Source organism: Ictalurus punctatus, chromosome 12 (genome assembly GCF_001660625.3).
Source record: "Ictalurus punctatus breed USDA103 chromosome 12, Coco_2.0, whole genome shotgun sequence".
NCBI classification, from domain to species: Eukaryota; Metazoa; Chordata; class Actinopteri; order Siluriformes; family Ictaluridae; genus Ictalurus; species Ictalurus punctatus.
Window position 1 is genome coordinate 11211591 of NC_030427.2, and position 19011 is coordinate 11230601.

Here is a 19011-nt window from a genome sequence, read left to right on the forward strand (position 1 = left end):
AGAGAGAGGGAGGGAGAGAGAGAGCGAGAGAGACTCCACCCTGCCCACTAATGGAGGCAGAGAAAGAATAAACCCAGACTAGAGAGTGCACACTACAGACATCTCGTCTCTTCCTCTGTAATCAAGCTCCTGTTCCCATGGTGTTTCTTCCGCTCCTTTTTATTTCCCTCCTTTTCATCTCTTCTCTCCAAATTCCTCACCTTACCTTTCATCTCCTCTAATTAATCTTCAGTTTCTCATCATCTCACCTCTGGCACCTTTCTGTTATTATTTGGTACTTCTTCAACCTCCCTTCTTCTGTAATAACAGTGCTCTACTCTGTAATTAATCTGCACCAGTGTTTTTTTTTTTTTTTTAAATGTACATAATTTCATTAATTTAATTTGTATATTGCATGAAAATGCACAAAACGTAAGTACTTTATCTGGTTTAATGACTAATAACCTGATTCATGGGCTATTTACATACATTAAATATTGCGTAATCTCTTGAACACTATTATTATTCCTTATAACCTGGCACTGTTGAATTCTCAAATCTGATTGGTCCAAGGTTGCTGATCGATTTTCTTTAACTCACTAAAGTGAGGATGCTCGGACTGAATCAAACGTGTTATGTTTAGAAATAACCCGCTCTCGGGGAGCAGCCTGAGAAAGATTTTATGTTTTTTCCCCATATATTGGAAAATAATTCTTCAGTGTTCCCTAAAAATCTCAGAAAACATCAGAAGAAAGTACCACAAGCCACCAATTATATATACTCTCATCAGAATCTATGAATGTGCTAACTGAAAACTAAAAATCCTGCAACGCCCATCCATAACCTCAGTAGACTTGTTTGTCTGCATGCCCTGCATTTGCATAGTGGAAGATGACTGGATATTTTATGATGCCATACTATTACATTCCTATCACATATTCAATACTAACATTTTACAATGGGATTTTCAATCTTTAATCCTCGTTTCTTAAAAGAATGCGTTTTGTGCCTGTGCAAGTAATCTCTGAAAGAAATGTTTCATAAAAGCATGTTTTTAAAAATCTGAGGCGACTTGAATGCACTCACTGTTTCTATAGTAACAGCTAATTCACATGGACTTGTTTGATGGATGCTCTGCATAATCTAAGGGGAATAATAAACAGATTTTACGTCGTTTATATTGTGAACCTTTCTGTAAGGAGATATTTATTTAACAATTATAGAAGGAGTCTCCAGTGTGAGTAATGTTTCTGCCATGGAAGATTCTTCATTTTTTGGTAACAGGATGTATTTTTTCCTTAAAGAGTGCGAGAAAAAAAGTGAGGCTTGTGATGGACTGGATGTTTATAGCTGCTATAACATAAGTGATAACAGGAACTAACTTGTTTTGTTGTCTTTCAACAAACATTGAATGTTACTACCAATTGCTATGGTGGAAGAGGAATAAAACACTTCAGATCATGGTGTTACTGGAAAATAATTGTTGTTGTTGTTTTTTTATAATTGAGTGGAATCAGTATTTCCAGTTGATTATTTTTCTATAACAGCAGCACACCCCAAAAGCATTTTATATTTCTTACATAAGTACTATGAATTATTCGTTGAAATTAATAGGGAAACTATGTGGTTACAGGAGTCTTGAACTTTCCAAACAAAGTATATGAGTTTAACAGATATGTACTTTTTTGTAAATGTAAAATATTTTCCACCCTCTCTTTCTTTCTTTTCTGTAATTAATCTCCTGTCTTCTCCCCTGGAATGAATCTGTACCTCATCTCCTCTCCTTTCTACTACCATCCCCTGTAATTAACCTACCCCTCATCTCCTCTTTTCTCTTCTCCCCTTCCCCTCCTCTGTAACTAATCTGCAGATCTTCTCCCATCTTCCTCTCATCTGTGTTTATTCTGCACATTCTCTCCTCTGCTTTCATTCGTCCCTGTGTAATTAATCTGCACATCCTCTTCTTTCCTCCCTTCCCTACCTCTTCTCTTCCCATAGCCATTGTTCATACTTATCCTGTCTCAGCCTTTATTCATTGCACTAAAGGATCCACTGGACCCCCCCCCCAATATTGTTTCTAGTCAGCTGCCAGAAGAGTCTTGGCTTTGTTTTAGCCTCTTTATGAACTGCTGTTACACTATCAGATAGGGCTGGACGAGTGTAATATCATTCTCTACCCCTACCCTAGCAGAGATATTCTATCAGGAGACACTCACAGATGAGCAGAGAATATGCTACAGTTATCTGATCTGACCAGCTTTGGTTGCAACACTAAAGTGAGGATGCTTGGACTGAATCAGACGTGTTATGGTTGGAAATAACCTGCTGAGAAAGATTTTCATTTTCCCCCATATATTTAAAAATATTTCCTTGACCCCCGTTTGCTCGTTTGCTGGTCCGCTTGCTTGCTTTGCTTGCTCCGTTTGCTGGGCCGTTTGCTCAGAGTTAAAATGCAAAATATTGACAAGATTTCAACTTTCTGAAAAAGTAGCTTGGCTGAGCCGCTCTTTTTCAGAAGGGGGCGGGGCTAATTTCTGGGCCAGAAAATTTTAGCCAGAAACCTGAAATGTAAAAACGATCCAGATTTATTTATAACACGATGACATTGCAAATCACATAGGCATACTTGGAATTGAATCAAATTATTACGTGTCCAAAAACACTTTTGAACATTACATATTGCATCTTTAGAAGTGCTACAGTGCTGACTCAATGTAAATTGAGTGAAACATGCTTGTTTTCCTCACACAACTGATGACAAATGTGTTGAATTTACAGGAATAATTTCCACACACATGCAGTACAGAGTGTGCTCTCTCATTACTAGGATAATCAGTATGCTTGGTATTGGGACATCGTGTTAAAATGATCAAAGGAGCTAAAGAACCTCAGAGAAAGACGCCGTGTCCTAATGGATCCTCTCTTTTCAACGCTCAGTACGTGTTAAGCTAAAGTGAAAACACTGAAGTAAGCTGGATAAAGAATGGATGGAGGAAAGTCCTGAGACAAATAACAGAAAGAGATATGGTCATGGAGAGAGAGAGAGAGAGAGAGAGAGAGAGAGAGAGAGAGAAACACTATCTAGCTCTGGGGCAATTAAGATCAGGAAAAGGGCCTCAATGTCCTTGCAGCCGCTGGGTAATCCATAGTGACTGGATATTTGAGAACGGAAAGTTTCAGCATGGACAAAGGCCAGTACAAACACATTTTAACAAGTTCAAATGTTACTTAAAAGAAGCTGTAAAAACAAAGAATGTGAAACAAAGACAGGAAAAGGATGAATATTTTCTGATACACAAACCAGATGCTCTTGGTGTACTGGTATATGATCTGAAGCTGTTTTGACTCTAAAAGCAGTGGACACTGTTTCCAAACTACATAGCAAAGGCTTTGTGGTCAATACGCTGCGGTGGAGCTCCACCCGTAGCTGACCTTACCAGAATCAAAGATTTACTACACAAACAAGAACAATCCACTCTATCGCAGAGAAAGCCAAGCCGTGCCCTCTAGAGAGTTTCCCTCTACTTATTTACTACAAAGTCAGAGCTAGAAAGAGACTGGATTTATCCCCTGATTTATGCCCTGGCAAGAGATCGAGCACAAATTAGCCCAGAAGACAGAACCGTGGCTCCTTTATTTCTCCGTCACTACAATTTAACATATTTAGTGTCTGCCCAAGGAGTTAACATTGGAGAGGATATAAATCACTCACACCTCCAGTGCATAACAGCTCAGACTTTACCTCAATTCGGTCTTACTAAGGTCTTACTAGAAGGAATTCTAACACACAAGCACAGTTGAGAGGGTTTTGAGATTTCAAGATATAGGATACTTGCGTCACGAAAAGCGTTCATCATAACAAGATAATAGTCTGCTTGCTAATCAGCAGTTAACTGTAAACTGACATACTGTAGACTCACAATGCATGAAATCTCTACCGGTCAGATTTTGGTATTGAAACTTGTAAAGTCCCTCTAGGACTTCGCAACATTGTAATCGTAAAATCAAGGAAACTCCACAATATTCGGAGGAGCTTGCAGTTTTTCAAAAATTACCGTAGATTTGAGCCAAGACGCATCATGTGACTTCATCACGATTTACTTGCGTCAGACATGAGTACAGCTAAAAGGTTTTCATTTACCAACAAACATCACTGCGTGCAAAACAATTTCGTCATTCCAAGTCGTTTTCTGCAAAAAAAATCACAAAAGAAAAAAAAAAACTAAAAATTGCATCGCAAATTTTCGGAAAAAGCCGCAGCAAATCAAGCATTTTTGGCTGCAACAATCACAAAAAAAAAAACAAAAAAAAAACCCTCAGGTCTGCAGGTCTCTTACCACAATTTTTTAAAATCATATTAAGCATTATTACATTAGTGGGTACACATACACAAGCTAACTCAATTTATAAGAAACGCTTATACAAAAGTTTTTTGCTAAACTAGCCACAAATGTTGGAAAACGGATCCGTGTTTGGATGATGATAAGCCAGGTTTACACTGTCCAGTTTTGCTGTAGTAAAACAATGGCACATTGTAAGAATTCTTTGGTCATTATTTTGTCTTCTGGGAAACATGTAAATATCTTATATAGAGACTGAAGGGAAGTCTAAAAGGAGAAGAAAAAAAAACAACAAACAAAAAAACTAAACAAAATAACAACTTACATCAATCATACAAAGATGGATCTCAACATCATGTAGCTACTGCTGGAAAGGGGTCAAACATGCAGAAGATGCTGGAAAAGTAAAGAATGTGCAGGACCTGGAGGATTTTTCTGAAGAACTGTGGGCAGTTTAACTGCTCAGAACTTTTGAACTGGTTCATTTGTGTAATTTCAGTTATTATTATGTCTTGTGAAATCGCTCATTCACAGCAGTACTCAATAAAAAACATGCAATTTTTATGATCCCTCTTATTTTTGCAGATTCTAATGTATGTATGGAAACTTATGACCTCAACTGTAGATTTCGTGCCCACGCAACCAAAAACAGCTAAAGTTCAATTTTTTTTTAAATTAAAATCTCAGCACCAATAGGAAGATGGTTTTGGATGAAGCAAATAGAACATGCTAATGGACGGAAAAATATCCTTCTTACCATTAATTCAAGCTCACTATGGAGAGTGTGTGTTAACGCACAAGTGCAGAGAACACAGTGATGTAAACTAAGCATAGTAATTTAAGTTGAAAATGGGCATCATAATAAGCATCTTTATTATGAAATCTGGCACAGAGAACACATTATATATAAAAGAATATGTGCAATATTATAAAAAATCTTGGCTATAAAAGGATATATGTCTCGTTTATAGCCAGGATTTGGTTGGGATCACAATGTCAAACAAGTTTTACAAAGAATACCCAAGGCACAGCAATGACAATTTTAAAATTAATTTATTATAGTTTCTTTGTCATAGAATTCATTATTTTTCTGTTCAGGTTAACATAGAGCCATTCATATACAGAACAAAAAGTCTTTCTTATTAATTCATAAATGTACACTCAGATCTTTACCCACAGAGGAGAGGGGGAAAAAATCATTTAGTCTGCGCTCTTTGTGTAAATACATCAGCGTTTTTGTTTTTTTTATTCTCTCACTCTGCTGGGAAAAATATTTTAGTGAAGTGGTTTGAACCCTGAATGGGACACAAATGCAGAAAGAAATGCAGAAATATGAGCATGAAAGGAGAAGAAAGGAGATGCCAAGCTACTGAAAAACATACACACAATTACACAGAGTGGGGTTTTTTTCTTATCCACATCCTCTCGAGGAGAATAAAAAAAATGATACAAAAGAATGAGGCAAAAAAAAAACAACAAAACAAAACAAAAAACCATGACAAGACTGCTCAGTGCTTTGGCTTCTGTAGGCTCTGTAGCAGTCCTAGGAAACAACCAGAAAGGAACGAACCAAAAACTCACAAGGAGACTTTTGTGTAAATCTGGCAACCCATGTTTGAAAGTATTAAAGTTTTTGTAGACACTGAGGGTTTGTATTAGACTCTGAGGGTAAGTAGGGTTCACTGTGTGCCTCATCAGTCACTTTTGGATGATGCAGTGAGAGACAGTGGGACCGAAGGCTGAACAGATTCAGCTGAGGTGTCTCGTGCCCTCTAGTGGCTACAATCTGGCATCACGTGACATAATTGAGATCCACTAGGAGGACACAGTCACGTTTTGAGGCTTATCAACAGCACACAACATAACAGAACATGAGCATTAATGACAAAACTGACCCCCCGTGCTCCAGTTTGATAAGTAGTATGGGAAAAGAGATTGGTTTTTCCAAGCAAAAAGAAATTCATTTTCAGAGATAAAACCCAAAAGACAAGCTGCCACAAGTGTAAATCACTGAACATATCACAGAAATGTAAAATGGATTTTCACTGAGAACATCAGATTCACATTTAAACCTGATGATTCACTGTCTGCAAAAAACAAACAAAAAAAAAAAAAAAACATTGAAATAAATAAAAAAACATATCCAAGTTAGTGAAATCCACAGAGGCCATCCATCATTATAATTTCTCCTGTCCTGAGCGAAGAAAGATAATTGTAATCGCCAGAAAACAAGTTTTTAATTCCATGACTAAACTAAAGATTTAGGAATCTTTTTCTTCCTTTTTAGGACCATTTTTCTTTCCAGTATGCAGATAAACTACCGACCAAATCATGCTTTCATAAAAAAACTAAAAAACAAACAAAAAAATTATCTAGAGAATGATATTTGATCATAAGATAAGAGGACTGAAAAACAAAAACAAAACAAAAATAAAATAAAAAAAACAAAGCCGATGGCCTCTTTGGACTTTCATAGTAAGTGGTTTGATAATATACATTATACACATTATACACAGTGCATGATTAGACCTGCATCCTCGACTAATGACAGTTCAGTGGCGAGAAGTCAAGTGTGAAAGAGTGTGTGGTGAGTCAGACAGGTTAACCACGCACACACTATCAGGTAATGGTTTGAGATGAGAGTCCTGACTCTGCTGTGTGTGTGCGTGTGTGTGTGTGTGTGTCCATCTGTCATTGGGTGCAAAATCATCAATACGGCTTTTGATCTACTCTGACACAACATATGGGACACTCACACACTCTCACTCTTTTTGTTGCATCTTCACCGCTGCTCTGTGTTCTAAAATGATTTGATTGGCTGCTATTTTTACACAGGATCCAACTGTGGCATGCTGTCAGGTCCTAAGACAGAAAGAAAAAAAAAAAACCCCAGAAAGCAGCACCATATGGACAGGCAGAAATCCCTGATAGATGGGTTAAAATTCACAGGTAAAAAAAAAAATATATATGAAATTGAAAAAAACCAAAGCAAAACAAAAACAACAACAACAAAAAAAACACAAGTGCATATCAGATGTTTCAGTAATATCAGTTCAAAATGTCGATTTAACATCAACAGGAACAACAGACAGTAACAAGTCAAAGATGGATAGACAGTGCTTCAAAACTTTATAAAAAAAAAAAGAAAAAAAGGGTTAAATAGACTAAATAGCTTTCTGCTCCATAACAATCATTTTTTCGTTCTCTCTGCGCCATCAGACAATTATTTTCCCTTTTAATTTCAATAAACACGATTGGAATAACTTAGATAATTAATGTAAACAGCAACAAGGATGTGTATAGCTCATAATTCATTACAACAGACAATGAAGAGCAAACAAAACCCAACTAGACATGTTGATGTTCCGCAGCTGAGACAGAAAGAGATATATAAATAAATAAAAAAACAGAGACAGACACAGAGAGAGAGAGAGAGAGAGAGAGAGAGAGAGAGATCCCTAGTGCAACTCCTATAGAAGAGAATTTCTATGAATGATTAGTAAGAGCAGCCTCAGGTTTGGGCAGCAGCCAATATCAGCGAGCTATCCCTTGTTCACCTCACATTCAACAAACAAACGAAAGCCTTCCGGGACGCCGTTTTTCACTCACAAGCCTGTATAAGATGTATAAAGGCGAATAAAATGTGGCACCTTAATGATTTAAAGAGAAATAATCTCCCAGGAACCATCCACTCTATAGTGGCCCAAAAAGATTTCCACGAACGCCGCTGGCTTTTCAGGCTTTTCTGTTTTCCATCCACTGAACACGTTCCCCCCACTCTCATGATGGACGACAAAAGAAAAGAAAAGAAAAAAAAAATCAAATCTCATTTGTGCTCACCTATTATAAGATGTCAGATAATTAGATCGTTTATAAGGCCATTAAAATGGATGCCATGTTTTGATTCGTAGCCTTCGAGGAGCACTTTTCATTAAAAAGGCCACCCCCCACCCTTCCTTCTCTCCCTCCTTCTCTCAGTATAGGCACGTTTTCACCACAGGAACCTTTTCAGGGAATCAGGAACCTGGGAACATTTCTACTCCAGGAACCCTTTCAGGGATACAAGCACTTCGGGAACATTTTCACCACAGGAACCTGTACAGAAAGTCTGACCACATTTTCAACACAAAAACCTTTATAGGAATTCAGGAACTTTGAAAGATTCTCCATGACAGGAACCTTTTCAGACAGAACATCACTTTGGGGACATTGACATTTTCAGGGATACGTTACAGAATGTCAGAAACTTTGGCCACATTTTCAACAAAGGAACCTTTACAGGAATTCAGGACCTTGGGAAGCTTTTCAATCTCAGGAACTTTTTCAGGGATACCAGTTCTTTGGGAAGATGGACACCACAGGAATTTTTTTTTAACAGGAATTTCAGAAACTTTGGCCACATTTTCCTGCAGGAACAGTTAACAGAATTCAGAACGTTTTGATATATTTTCACCATAGGAAACCTACCGGAGATACGAACGATCAAGTCTTTTACCTGGCTTTAGCTAAGAAAGTGAATTGAAGTTTCTGTTAACTTTCCTATAACGGCATGTCCTGAAGTGTTTAATTCCATTCACACCACAGCAATTTCCAAATGCTAACAATTTAGTATTTATTAAAGAACATTGCTACATGCTTTTTTTTTATCTGTTTATAGATCGACTGGATGTAGTGGAATGTTCGTGAAAGTGGTTAACTCCTATATATCCAACAGTTATAAACGGTCTCTCATTTTTCTGTTTTTTGAAGTTAAGACAGTAAAATGCAGCTTATCATGTTACCAAGGAACTGCAAAGCCCTCTAGAGTAAACACATTCTTGAGTCAGAAAACTTGATGTTACAGATGATTACACATTTACAAGTGTGCTTATGTGGAGCAGGTCTACGCGTAAGATACTAAAAGACATGACATGTTATAACCTTCTTAAAACAAATTCTGACCAATCAGAATCGAGAATTCCTAATGGTTGTTTTATATCAGAGGTAAAGTGGCGTGATTAGGACACACAAAGCGTTAAACTGTGGGTTTGTACAGATTGCTGGGTACAAGTTAAAAATGCAGTTTCCTGCTCTAAGACTACATTCCAAACTGGAAACATCAAGGCCTTCCTACCCTCCCCCTTCTCCGAAAGAACTGAGAATCGGATTTCTGATTTCAGTTGGCTGTGCAAGTTTACATTACGCTAGCCAATATTTCCTGCAGTGCAATTCTCACACTTATCTGCTCTCTCACCGTACCAGATAGCCAGATCAAGTGGTGCACGTCCTGATTTTGCCGAGTATCAAGCGTCCCTGTGTCAACAAGAACGGAGCTTAAATTTTAACTTAACATCTCCATAGGACAGGAAATGGCCTGGGCCCCCAAGTATTGTGGGGCTCCTTGAAGTCTGATCAGTTACTTCCTTAGAAATGTTGAATGTCAAAATACTGGAGGCCGTGTAAAAGTTCCAACGTTTCCAAATTTCTTCGGAAAAGAAAACCCTGAAATAGGCTCCATCTTATTGGCACGTTCTCAACTTATACATGTTTAAATGCATGCAGGTACGGACAAGAAGAAACCAAAAAACAGAAACAATGAACAAGGAGGCAACCATTTTACTGTCTAATTGAACCTGGGAATTAAGTAGCAAGCCTGATAACTAATTGTAGTATCCACCTATGCATCCATTTTCTCTACCGCTTATCCTACACAGGGCCACAGGGAGCCTGTAGCCTTTCCCAGGACACTCTGGGCACAAGGTGGGGGACACCCTGGATGGGGTGCCAATGCATCATGTGACACAATTCACACACCCATTCACACACTATGGACAATTTGGAAATGCCAATCAGCCTACAGTGCATGTCTTTGGACTGAGGGAGGAAACCAGAGTACCCGGAGGAAACCCCCGAAGCACGGGGAGAACATGCAAACAGGGTGGAAGCGGGATTCGAAAGCCCAAATCCGGAGGTGTGAGGCAAACATGCCAATCACTAAGCCACCGTGGCCCGGAATCGTAGAATATTATGAAGTACGACCAGGAGCCAGATTCGCTAACAAGCTAGCTAACATTATGCTCACTATTACATTGCATAATACATTTTGCTGGCAAGCTAGCTAAAGTTATGTTATCTATTACACAAAATGTTTATAAACCCAATAGCAAGCTAGCTAAGATGAACTAAACTATTATAACAATGTCATTTGATCAAGTTTGGTCATTTTTGTCCTTATTTAACCCAAGAACTCTGCAAGAATTAGGACGTGCTTTCGAGTGAAAGTCCACACGGGCTTGATTCTTTCTGAATGAAGTACATCTCAGAAGCATAAAAGAATTCTGCACTTGTGTTACCGTTCAGCGGTGACTCACTTGGCTGATGTGTCACCAAGCGTGCGCATTTCCAGCTGTGTGCGTGCATCTGTAACGCGTGTTAGGATCCAGGATCCCGGTTGTAAACACAGCACTGCTGCATTGCAGATGTGACAGGGCACAGCGGAGCTTTGTCCCGAACGCAGCAGCTTAGAGGGTGACGCTATTAAAGTGCATCCTCTTAATCCTCTTGCCGTTCTGGCTCAGCGCTCGGAGCAAGTGCACATTTGGGGGGGGGGGGGGGGGGGAGGGCGGGAGGGGCGAGGGGGGTGAGAAACTGCTTCAGAAACACAGAGAGAGCAAAGATGACAGCAGAACACAGGCATCTAGAACATCCTCCTCCAGATTTCGGTCAGTTATTGAAGGAACAGGTTTACAAACATACTCTAAACTCTCTTCCCCTCCGAGTCACCCAATGTCTGTTTCACAACATGTACAGATTGAAGTCAACCAGAATGACTTCGATCCGACTGCAAACAAACTGTGCACCTAGAAGCCTTGGTTTTCAAAATAGGGTCTGCAATTATTATTATAATTTTATTTAATTAATTTATTTTTACAGTGGTACAAAATCCCAGCCATTATCAAAGCTATTATTTATATTTGACTTCTTATAGTCAATAGTTTGGACACACCTGCTCATAAACAGGTTTTTAATTATTATTATTTTTTTATTTTACACCCAGTTTTTTTTTTTGCGTCACTTGAATTGAATTGGTTTAATGCCTTGAATCAAATTGATTAAGAAAAATTCTTATTCTTGCTCAGTGAGTGAAAAGTTCAGGGGAAAGAAAAAACAAAAAAAACAAAACAAAAAAAAAAAAAAAAAAAAAAAAAAAACACCAATCAAAAGCCAAAAATTAAATTGTACATTTTTACTACTGACCCTAATATTTTAATACTTGAATTATGGTCATAAAACACAGATTTACTGAGGGGGATCCATTGACTTTATATATATTAAAAAAGTTAAAGGGATTACTGGCTTCAAAACCCCAATCTCTCGTTACATGTACATTATATATAATCCATACATCCAAAATGTATGCGTATGCAAGCTGTGGCATTTAGTCTCAATGTTACCATAACAGTAGCTTATAGTAGCTCAATATGTTGGGTGTTCTCTGCAAAAAGTAGCCTACTCCTAATTACTTAAAAGGCCAAAAGATTTCATGTTCCGTGACATTCTATTTCAAAAATGTGAATTCATGGAGCTATTTAAAAAAAAAAAAAAAATTAAAAAAAAACCCCAAACATTTTGTAACAAACTTTCCTTAAAAGCCCAATTTTTGCTAGCTGCCACATTTATCAGCAAAATGCACCTGCACAGACTGCATGCTAATTAGAAAAGCATTCGGGTTTGAAAGTGTACATGACGATTGATTCATCTGTTGAACAGGTTATTAAACGAACAATCCAGCCCTTTCACTCGTAACGAAGTTTCATTCAGGTATGTAAAGGTAGACACGTTGTTTTGAATGGTGTTCACTTTGTAGGCAGGGTGGTATGTTGCCATAGAAACAGCCCAGCCTGATGCGGCAGGACAGAGCTTGGCGTGTCCGGTTGAGCATGATGCCCATCAAACACTCATCATCCTCTGGTGCGAAGACGGAGGAGTGCACAAACCCTACACATAACATACACAGCTAGCGTGGGGGGGAGGGAAAAAAAAATCCCACTGTCAGAAAGCCGACGTTATTTTTGGCAGCCAGGGAGAGCTCAAAAGCTGGCAAGGAAGAGGAATGCAGGGGAAAGAAGGATGCAGTGTAGAACAGGAAACATGGCTGGAACCATGGTTATTTACTTAAAAGCAAACCCAAAAATACAGAAAATGTGTCGGCTCTTTTCTTCCTCCCTTCATTTGGCACTCATGAGTGGTTTTGCTGCAGTGTGGAGCTCGGCCTCTCTCACACACACGCACACACACACGGGATGTGGACGCCCCATGCTGAGGACTTTGTGACCTCATTTGAATGCTGGGATTTTGCTGAACTCTCTCTCACTCCCCCTACTTCCTATCCTTGCTGGTTTACTACCCTGCTTTTCACACTCCCACAATGACACAACACACTGCTTCTGGAGATAAGATATTATGAGAAATAATTTGGGCGTGTCTAGTTAGCTGCGTTTCCATCGACTTTGTGCGTGTAAATAAAAAATAAAAAAAAGTCTCAAAATAAATTTGCAAAGTTTCCGTATCTTAAAGTTAGTTTTATACGAAAACTGCTGTCCCATGAGTTTTGTTTTTTAATGGAAAAAGGTTCTGTTGAACATATTTCTATTAAGAATTTCTTCTAAATTGCAAAGTGCATGCATAATTTCTTTCGTTAGGCTCCCCTGACTTCTCCCATCACCTACAGCACCTGATAGAGGAATTCATCACTGGCTTTTTAAATGCATGTCCATTTCCCATCACATTTAAACGTCACGTTAAATCAGAGTGGAACTCGCAAAGCTTCTGCTCTCATTTCCAGTCCAGGCTGTCCTGCTTTTTGCGCTGTTTGTAAGAAGGGACATGAAAATATGGATTGTGTGTAATTGTAATACTTTTACAAAAAAACGTTACCATTCGTTTTCCATAACATTCCATAGAAGGACAAAAAAATTATATGACAAACTCAAATGGTAAAGGGTTTGTCGATATAACTGATAATTGTGGTTTCCGTCGTCCACGCAGCCAAACATTTCAAAATGCTAAATCTGCCTTATGACAGAAAGACAGGCCTGGAGAGAAGGGTAGAAAAAGGGAGGAGGGACTATTCTCTTCTCCTCTGTGGTCTGCTCTTCAACTGAAATGGTCTCCTGCTGTGCTGAACATTACCAACATCCATTGGTTCTTACTTTAGGCAGGGGAATGGACAGATCTACTGTACTCCTGCTGTCTTCTCCACGTCTACCAACCCTTTACTCCCTGCTTTAACTCCTTTCCTCTTCTATTCTGCACGCATGACCAACATTGTCACCAACATCTGAGCCATTTTTCTTTCTCCATAACTGAACCCTCCGAGTGCACTGCATGCCATTATCCAAGAACGCAACAGTACATCACCACACCGGCTTCAGCAATCAGAGCGGAATCTGGACAGAAAGTGCTGCATTAGCTAAAGCCCATGTTTCACACATTCAGAAACTCTTTTCCTCTTTCTCTCTTTCATACAGAAATCGCTCCACTGACTGCCATAAATCAGCCTAGTTTGGTTTTTAAAGAGAGTCAAATATAGAAGACAAATCTGTATGGTTAGGAGTGCACCAAGAACCTCGAAGGCCAATCACAAAAACACACACACGCACTCTTTTCTCTTTATCTCTCACACACAAAGGGTCAGAGTGTAATAAATTCATCACTAATGAAGTTGTCTGATACAGTCTCTTGATGGATTCTGCACACCCACTGAGCAAACAGCAATAGAAACAAACAAAATAATAATAATAATCACTTATGTTCATCCATTGCCACAGCTGGTCTGACCCTTCTCTGCCAGGGACTGGATGGTAGTAATTAACCTTTGGGCTTGATCCAATGAGTAAGAAAGGGGGGGAAAAAGGATGTAGGCAGAGTTTGGTTCCCTTCTTCCCCTGATAACTTCCACTGGACCATATTTTCCTTTATTATCCAGATGAACTACAACTAAACCCCATCTTGTTTCCTCTTTACCCCCCACTTAGAGCAGGCTGCTTAACATAAGGGTTCTCCAGCAGGTAGCGAAAGTTCTCATAATTGTCTAACATGTACTTGGGGGCATACATGTGCTCTTTAGGGTCTGTGGGAGGGTATTCCTGCACAGAGCCATCAAACCAACCTCCAGTCCGGATCAGCTCACGAATGTAGTTAAGGTCCCGCTTGTCCTCATAGTCACCCCAACGGGGGAAGTCGCCATTCTGGGCTGATACGAGTTTGAAGTAGATGCCCTCAGGCGTGAAGCACCAGGAGCAGTGCCATCCGGCAAAGTGGAACGGGCTTCCAACTGACCACTGCACCAGGATGTGTCCCGTGTCATTCTCATATTTGCGGAAATTAGGCATGGTGTAGTACTCGCGCCGGCGCAAGCGGATGCCGTCATTTTCATAGACCTCCTTCAGCATCCCAACTGTGCATCCTGAAACCACTTCAAGAGAGCCAAGCTGCTTCCAGAAAAAGCCATAGAGTGATTTGCGCATGTGGATGGCAAATGGCTCAGTCCAGCCATCAAACAGCTTGAGGAAAAGAATGCCCTCGCGGGCCGGGATCTCGTCAGCATCATTGATGAGGAAAACATCATCAGACCTTGCACCCCGCACTCGACCCATGCCATTTCTCGTAAGGAAAGTGCGCAGGTAGTCGTCAGCAATCCAGCCGTCCTGCCGGCCACCTTCAGGAAAGTGGTCCAGGAATACATAAAGGATCTTATGACGCATGTAGTCATAAGTGCCATTGAGCAGCAGATGCAGGAAGCTCAGCGGGCGCCTCTCTCCATATGCTGTGAAGTTGGACTCGCATATTAGGAAGAGGTCAACAGCATCAACCAGTTCATGGAAGCGGGCATGGAGTAGGTCAAACTCATGGTTGATGTTAATGGCATTAATGACACGTCGTGGCTTCTCACGAGGGGTCAGTCTCTCTTTAGTGGGCAGGTTTGAGTGGTACACCATTGTAGGCACTCCACAGTAAGGCCCATGCCAACCAGAACGGCATACACACTTTACAAGACGCTTGCCGCGTTTGGGCTTCAATCGAGTGGAACTGGAGTCTTCCACCAATTTTGTTCGAGCACCAGAGTCCTCTGCAATTTGCAAGATGTTCCTATGAAGGACCCCAGCCACTGTCGGCTTACCTTTGCCTGCCCCAGAATCTTCTCTTACGGGCACTATCTCTGTCCCCTGCCGGAAACACAGAGCGCCAGCTTTGGTACGGATAAAATAGGGTTTGTTGTCCTCCTGGAGGATGAAGTGGCGCTTGTGTAAGTCACCCAGACGCATGATGGGGTCTGGAGTTGATGCACGCTGGGGTTCCTGCTTCTTCACTACCACACTGGGAGCATTCGATCTCACAAGGTCCATTCCCTGCTGTACTGCACTACTGGGTTGCCACATGATCATCTTCATGTCTTCCTTCTGCTTCCATTCCACAAAGACAATAAAAAATTAAAAAGATGTGGTCAAAGTTCAAAACACAGGTATAAATTGCACTATATGACCCAAACTATGAGGACACCTGACTGGGTTGGTGTGGAAGAACTTGAGTGGCCTGCACAAAGCCATGATCTCAACCCTACTGAACACCTTTGGGATAAAAACTAGAACACAGACTGCCATAGGCCTTCTCACCAGTCATGACTCCATAATGCTTTTGTGGCTGAATGGGCAAATCCTTACAGTTAGGTTTCAAAATCTAGTGGAAAGCTTTGCCAGGACAGTGGAGGCTGTAATAGCAGCAAAGGGAGGACCAATTCCATATTAATGCCTATGGTTTAGGAATGGGACTTTCAACAAGCACATATGGGTGTGATGGTCAGGTGTCCGTAATACTTTTAGGCATATACTGCATATACACATTAGATTTCACATATATTAAAGCCTTTGGACATTACAGTAATATACAAAAGCAACAATTTTCTTTACCTCAGGGTCTGGATCCTTGTGTTGCGGTTCCTCTGGTCTCACCCAAGGCTGTGGTGCTCTGGGTTCTCCAGCCATGTTCAACTCCACTCCTGCACGCATGCCCCCGGTTCCTTCTTGAACCCGGGGCCTGGTCTCTGAGGGTCTAAGGACTGGCAGGGGTCCCTCTTCAGGAGAGGCGCTGGACAGTGGGGTGGCTCTCTCTTTCCAGAAGAATCCAGTCACCATTATAAACGACTTGATGTTTGGGTAGGGTGCTGTAAGTTCCCGAAGCAGAGACACATAATGCAGGGCCTTGTAATAGTGCAGGAAAGAAATGACACACAGCCCCACGGTGCAAAGCAAAAACACTCTGTGGCGTCGCATTTTCATCCTATAAAAGTATAAATGGGGGGGGGGGGGGGGTTGAAAAAGAAAAACTTCATTAGAAATATTGAGATTTTATACTCCAAAACAAGCCTTCCTCACATGCTAATCTAACCCATGCATTTTAATACAGATTCAGCTATGCAAAAAAAAAAGCATTGACAGACCACACAGTATCTGTCTTGTAGTGAAGGTCAGGTTAGTTTAATGCAGGACCCTTTCCCATCATTTAAGGTCATCTCACTCGCTCCCAGCCTCTCATTCATCTTTATGTTCTGTATCGATTGCAGTCCACCTTAAGCAGGAAATCCAGACAGAAGCAGAGACACCCAATCTGGCTGAAATAGCATCTGATACACAGGCTGAATGTCAAATTGCTCTGGCCTAGAGCCCATGGCCCTCCATTTTGCATCTAAATCTAGAGAGGTCATATTTTTCATAGCTGGGTCTGCCGCAGAAGGATACTGAAAAAAAGAGCAAGAGACGCTCTCATGGGGGGGAAAAAATGAAGCTATTGTGGCTCTGATGTGACCCTTGTCAAAAAGACTTCTGGCTTGTCTTCAACTGTACAAGCCGTGTGCATGAATAGGGAAAGAATGAGAGGACAAAAAGTGAGGGTGTATTTGGCTTTATTCTGCCCGTTTTATCCCCCGCAGGCCTGATTTCCTGTTTCTCTGTGTTTTTATTCCTTTTCTATTCCCACTTGCCTAGTCTTCTTTTTCAGGCATGCATGCCCGCTCTCTTTTTTCTGCTTTCCTTAGGCTTGTCTCCTCATACAGAGTAACAGCAGGGAAGGTGGTTAAGTGCTTGGAGAGAGTGTGACAGGAAAGAATGAACAAGCATGTCCGTATGAATAAAAAGGCTTCTTCTGTCCTCTAAACATTATATTTCCTGGACACTCGGAAAGAAAAGCTGTTAGCATCTTTTTAAAATGTACAGCTGAAAAAGCAAAGACAATGCTGGTTTTATGTAATTGCTAGATTAATGAATTTATTATAAAACTTATGATAATGGACAGAACAAGCGCTGCAGAGATGAGATCATTTTTAGAGAAATGGTGACACTGCCTTTTTGGAAACCAAAGTTTCGAAAGTCTTTAAACGCTATGCTCCATTCTTATTGGAGTATTCTAATCTGTGCAAAGAATTTGGAATTAACCGTTTTTTTTTTTTATTATTTCTCACCAGTTTTGGTATGTATGAGGTCACAAGACAGCCCATAACAAAAAAGGCAGCTGGATGCTTGCTGGATCATTATGATGTCTGACATGAGCTATTTGGCTAAGCACCGTATGTTAAAGTACATTACTACATTATTCCTGCTTTGCCATTTTCTTCTTTGCCGTGGAGGTGTGATGCCATTTCAAATGGAATAAATTGGTTCAGTGAGCTACCAACGTAGCTACATAATTACTGCCATTGAATTATAGCAAAGCAAAGTCCTTTTTTTCTTTCTTTCAGAAAGCAGAAACTGCAGCACATCTTGTTCTCTTCCACTGACTCATTTTCCAAAGTTTGCAAAGTGTCAGGGTCAATAACAGCTCATCCATTTTTTTTTAATCGACCAACGTGATGACAGTCTCGCACATCTGCTTTCTTCTGAATACCAAAGTGAAAGTAAATGCTACTAGAAGCAAATGCATGTCCTTTCCCCTTCAGTGAAATTACATTTTTCGTTTTCTCTTTTAGAAACCAGAGACCATCGCACATGCTGCTATCTTACAGTGGCTCATCTTTCAAAAGTTTACAAATTTGCATGGTCAAAGTTCATCTAGATGAACTCAATACCATTTGGGACCTTTCCCATACAAATGAACTGGGTTCTCTCCCCCCACCAGGCAATTGTTTTTTGTCATCAGTCTGTCTGCTCCTTAAACATACTAATCTGGGATCTGCCTTTTGTTCCATGTTCTTTATTACTAATGAACTGAATCTAGATAAGGTGGCAGCTATGGTAGTAATACAGACATGACAAGAGTGCATGGAAGATGGGAAAACTTTCACTGCCAATAACATCTTAGGAAGTGAAAATATTTTGAATATGGGTAAATTTAGATCACCGGGTGATTGAGAGATCTCAAGTTTGAATCCTGACAATGCCACAGCCTTCAATAGCCAGGGGTCCAAGAGAGCATAATTAGCTGCGCTCTCTGGGCTACACCAGAGGCGCCAACATTGCCAACAATAAAGTTCTAGCAGGAAGAAAAAGAACAGTGAAAACCCAGAATTCTACCACAAAAATTCTAGCACAAACACCCCTCCCCCCAGACTACAAAGCAACACTAAGAAAATAACAAGACAAAAGTCTGGTGTGACCACTACTTAATCATAAGGAGTGCCGTCTTTTTTTGTGTGTTTACCAATTAAAAGAGATGACAGTCT

General features: G+C 40.2%; 1 protein-coding gene across 6 annotated transcripts in view; it reads right to left on the reverse strand.

Moving 5' to 3' along the window:
* Positions 1-5353: 5353 nt before the first annotated feature.
* The window catches only part of mgat3b (beta-1,4-mannosyl-glycoprotein 4-beta-N-acetylglucosaminyltransferase b), a 62564-nt gene continuing 48906 nt past the window's right edge, over positions 5354-19011 (reverse strand). For 4 of the 6 annotated variants that reach the window (XM_017481698.3, XM_017481696.3, XM_017481693.3 and 1 more), the window contains 2 exons: positions 16268-16637; positions 5354-15763 (listed from right to left, as the gene is read on the reverse strand). In XM_017481698.3, the coding sequence (XP_017337187.1) occupies positions 14321-15763; positions 16268-16636 (1812 nt within the window). In that variant the 5' untranslated portion in view covers position 16637 and the 3' untranslated portion in view covers positions 5354-14320. Of the gene's footprint in view, positions 15764-16267; positions 16638-16797; positions 19008-19011 lie in introns of those variants that run through there. The other 2 variants (XM_017481699.3, XM_017481701.3) reach the window with 2 other exon arrangements.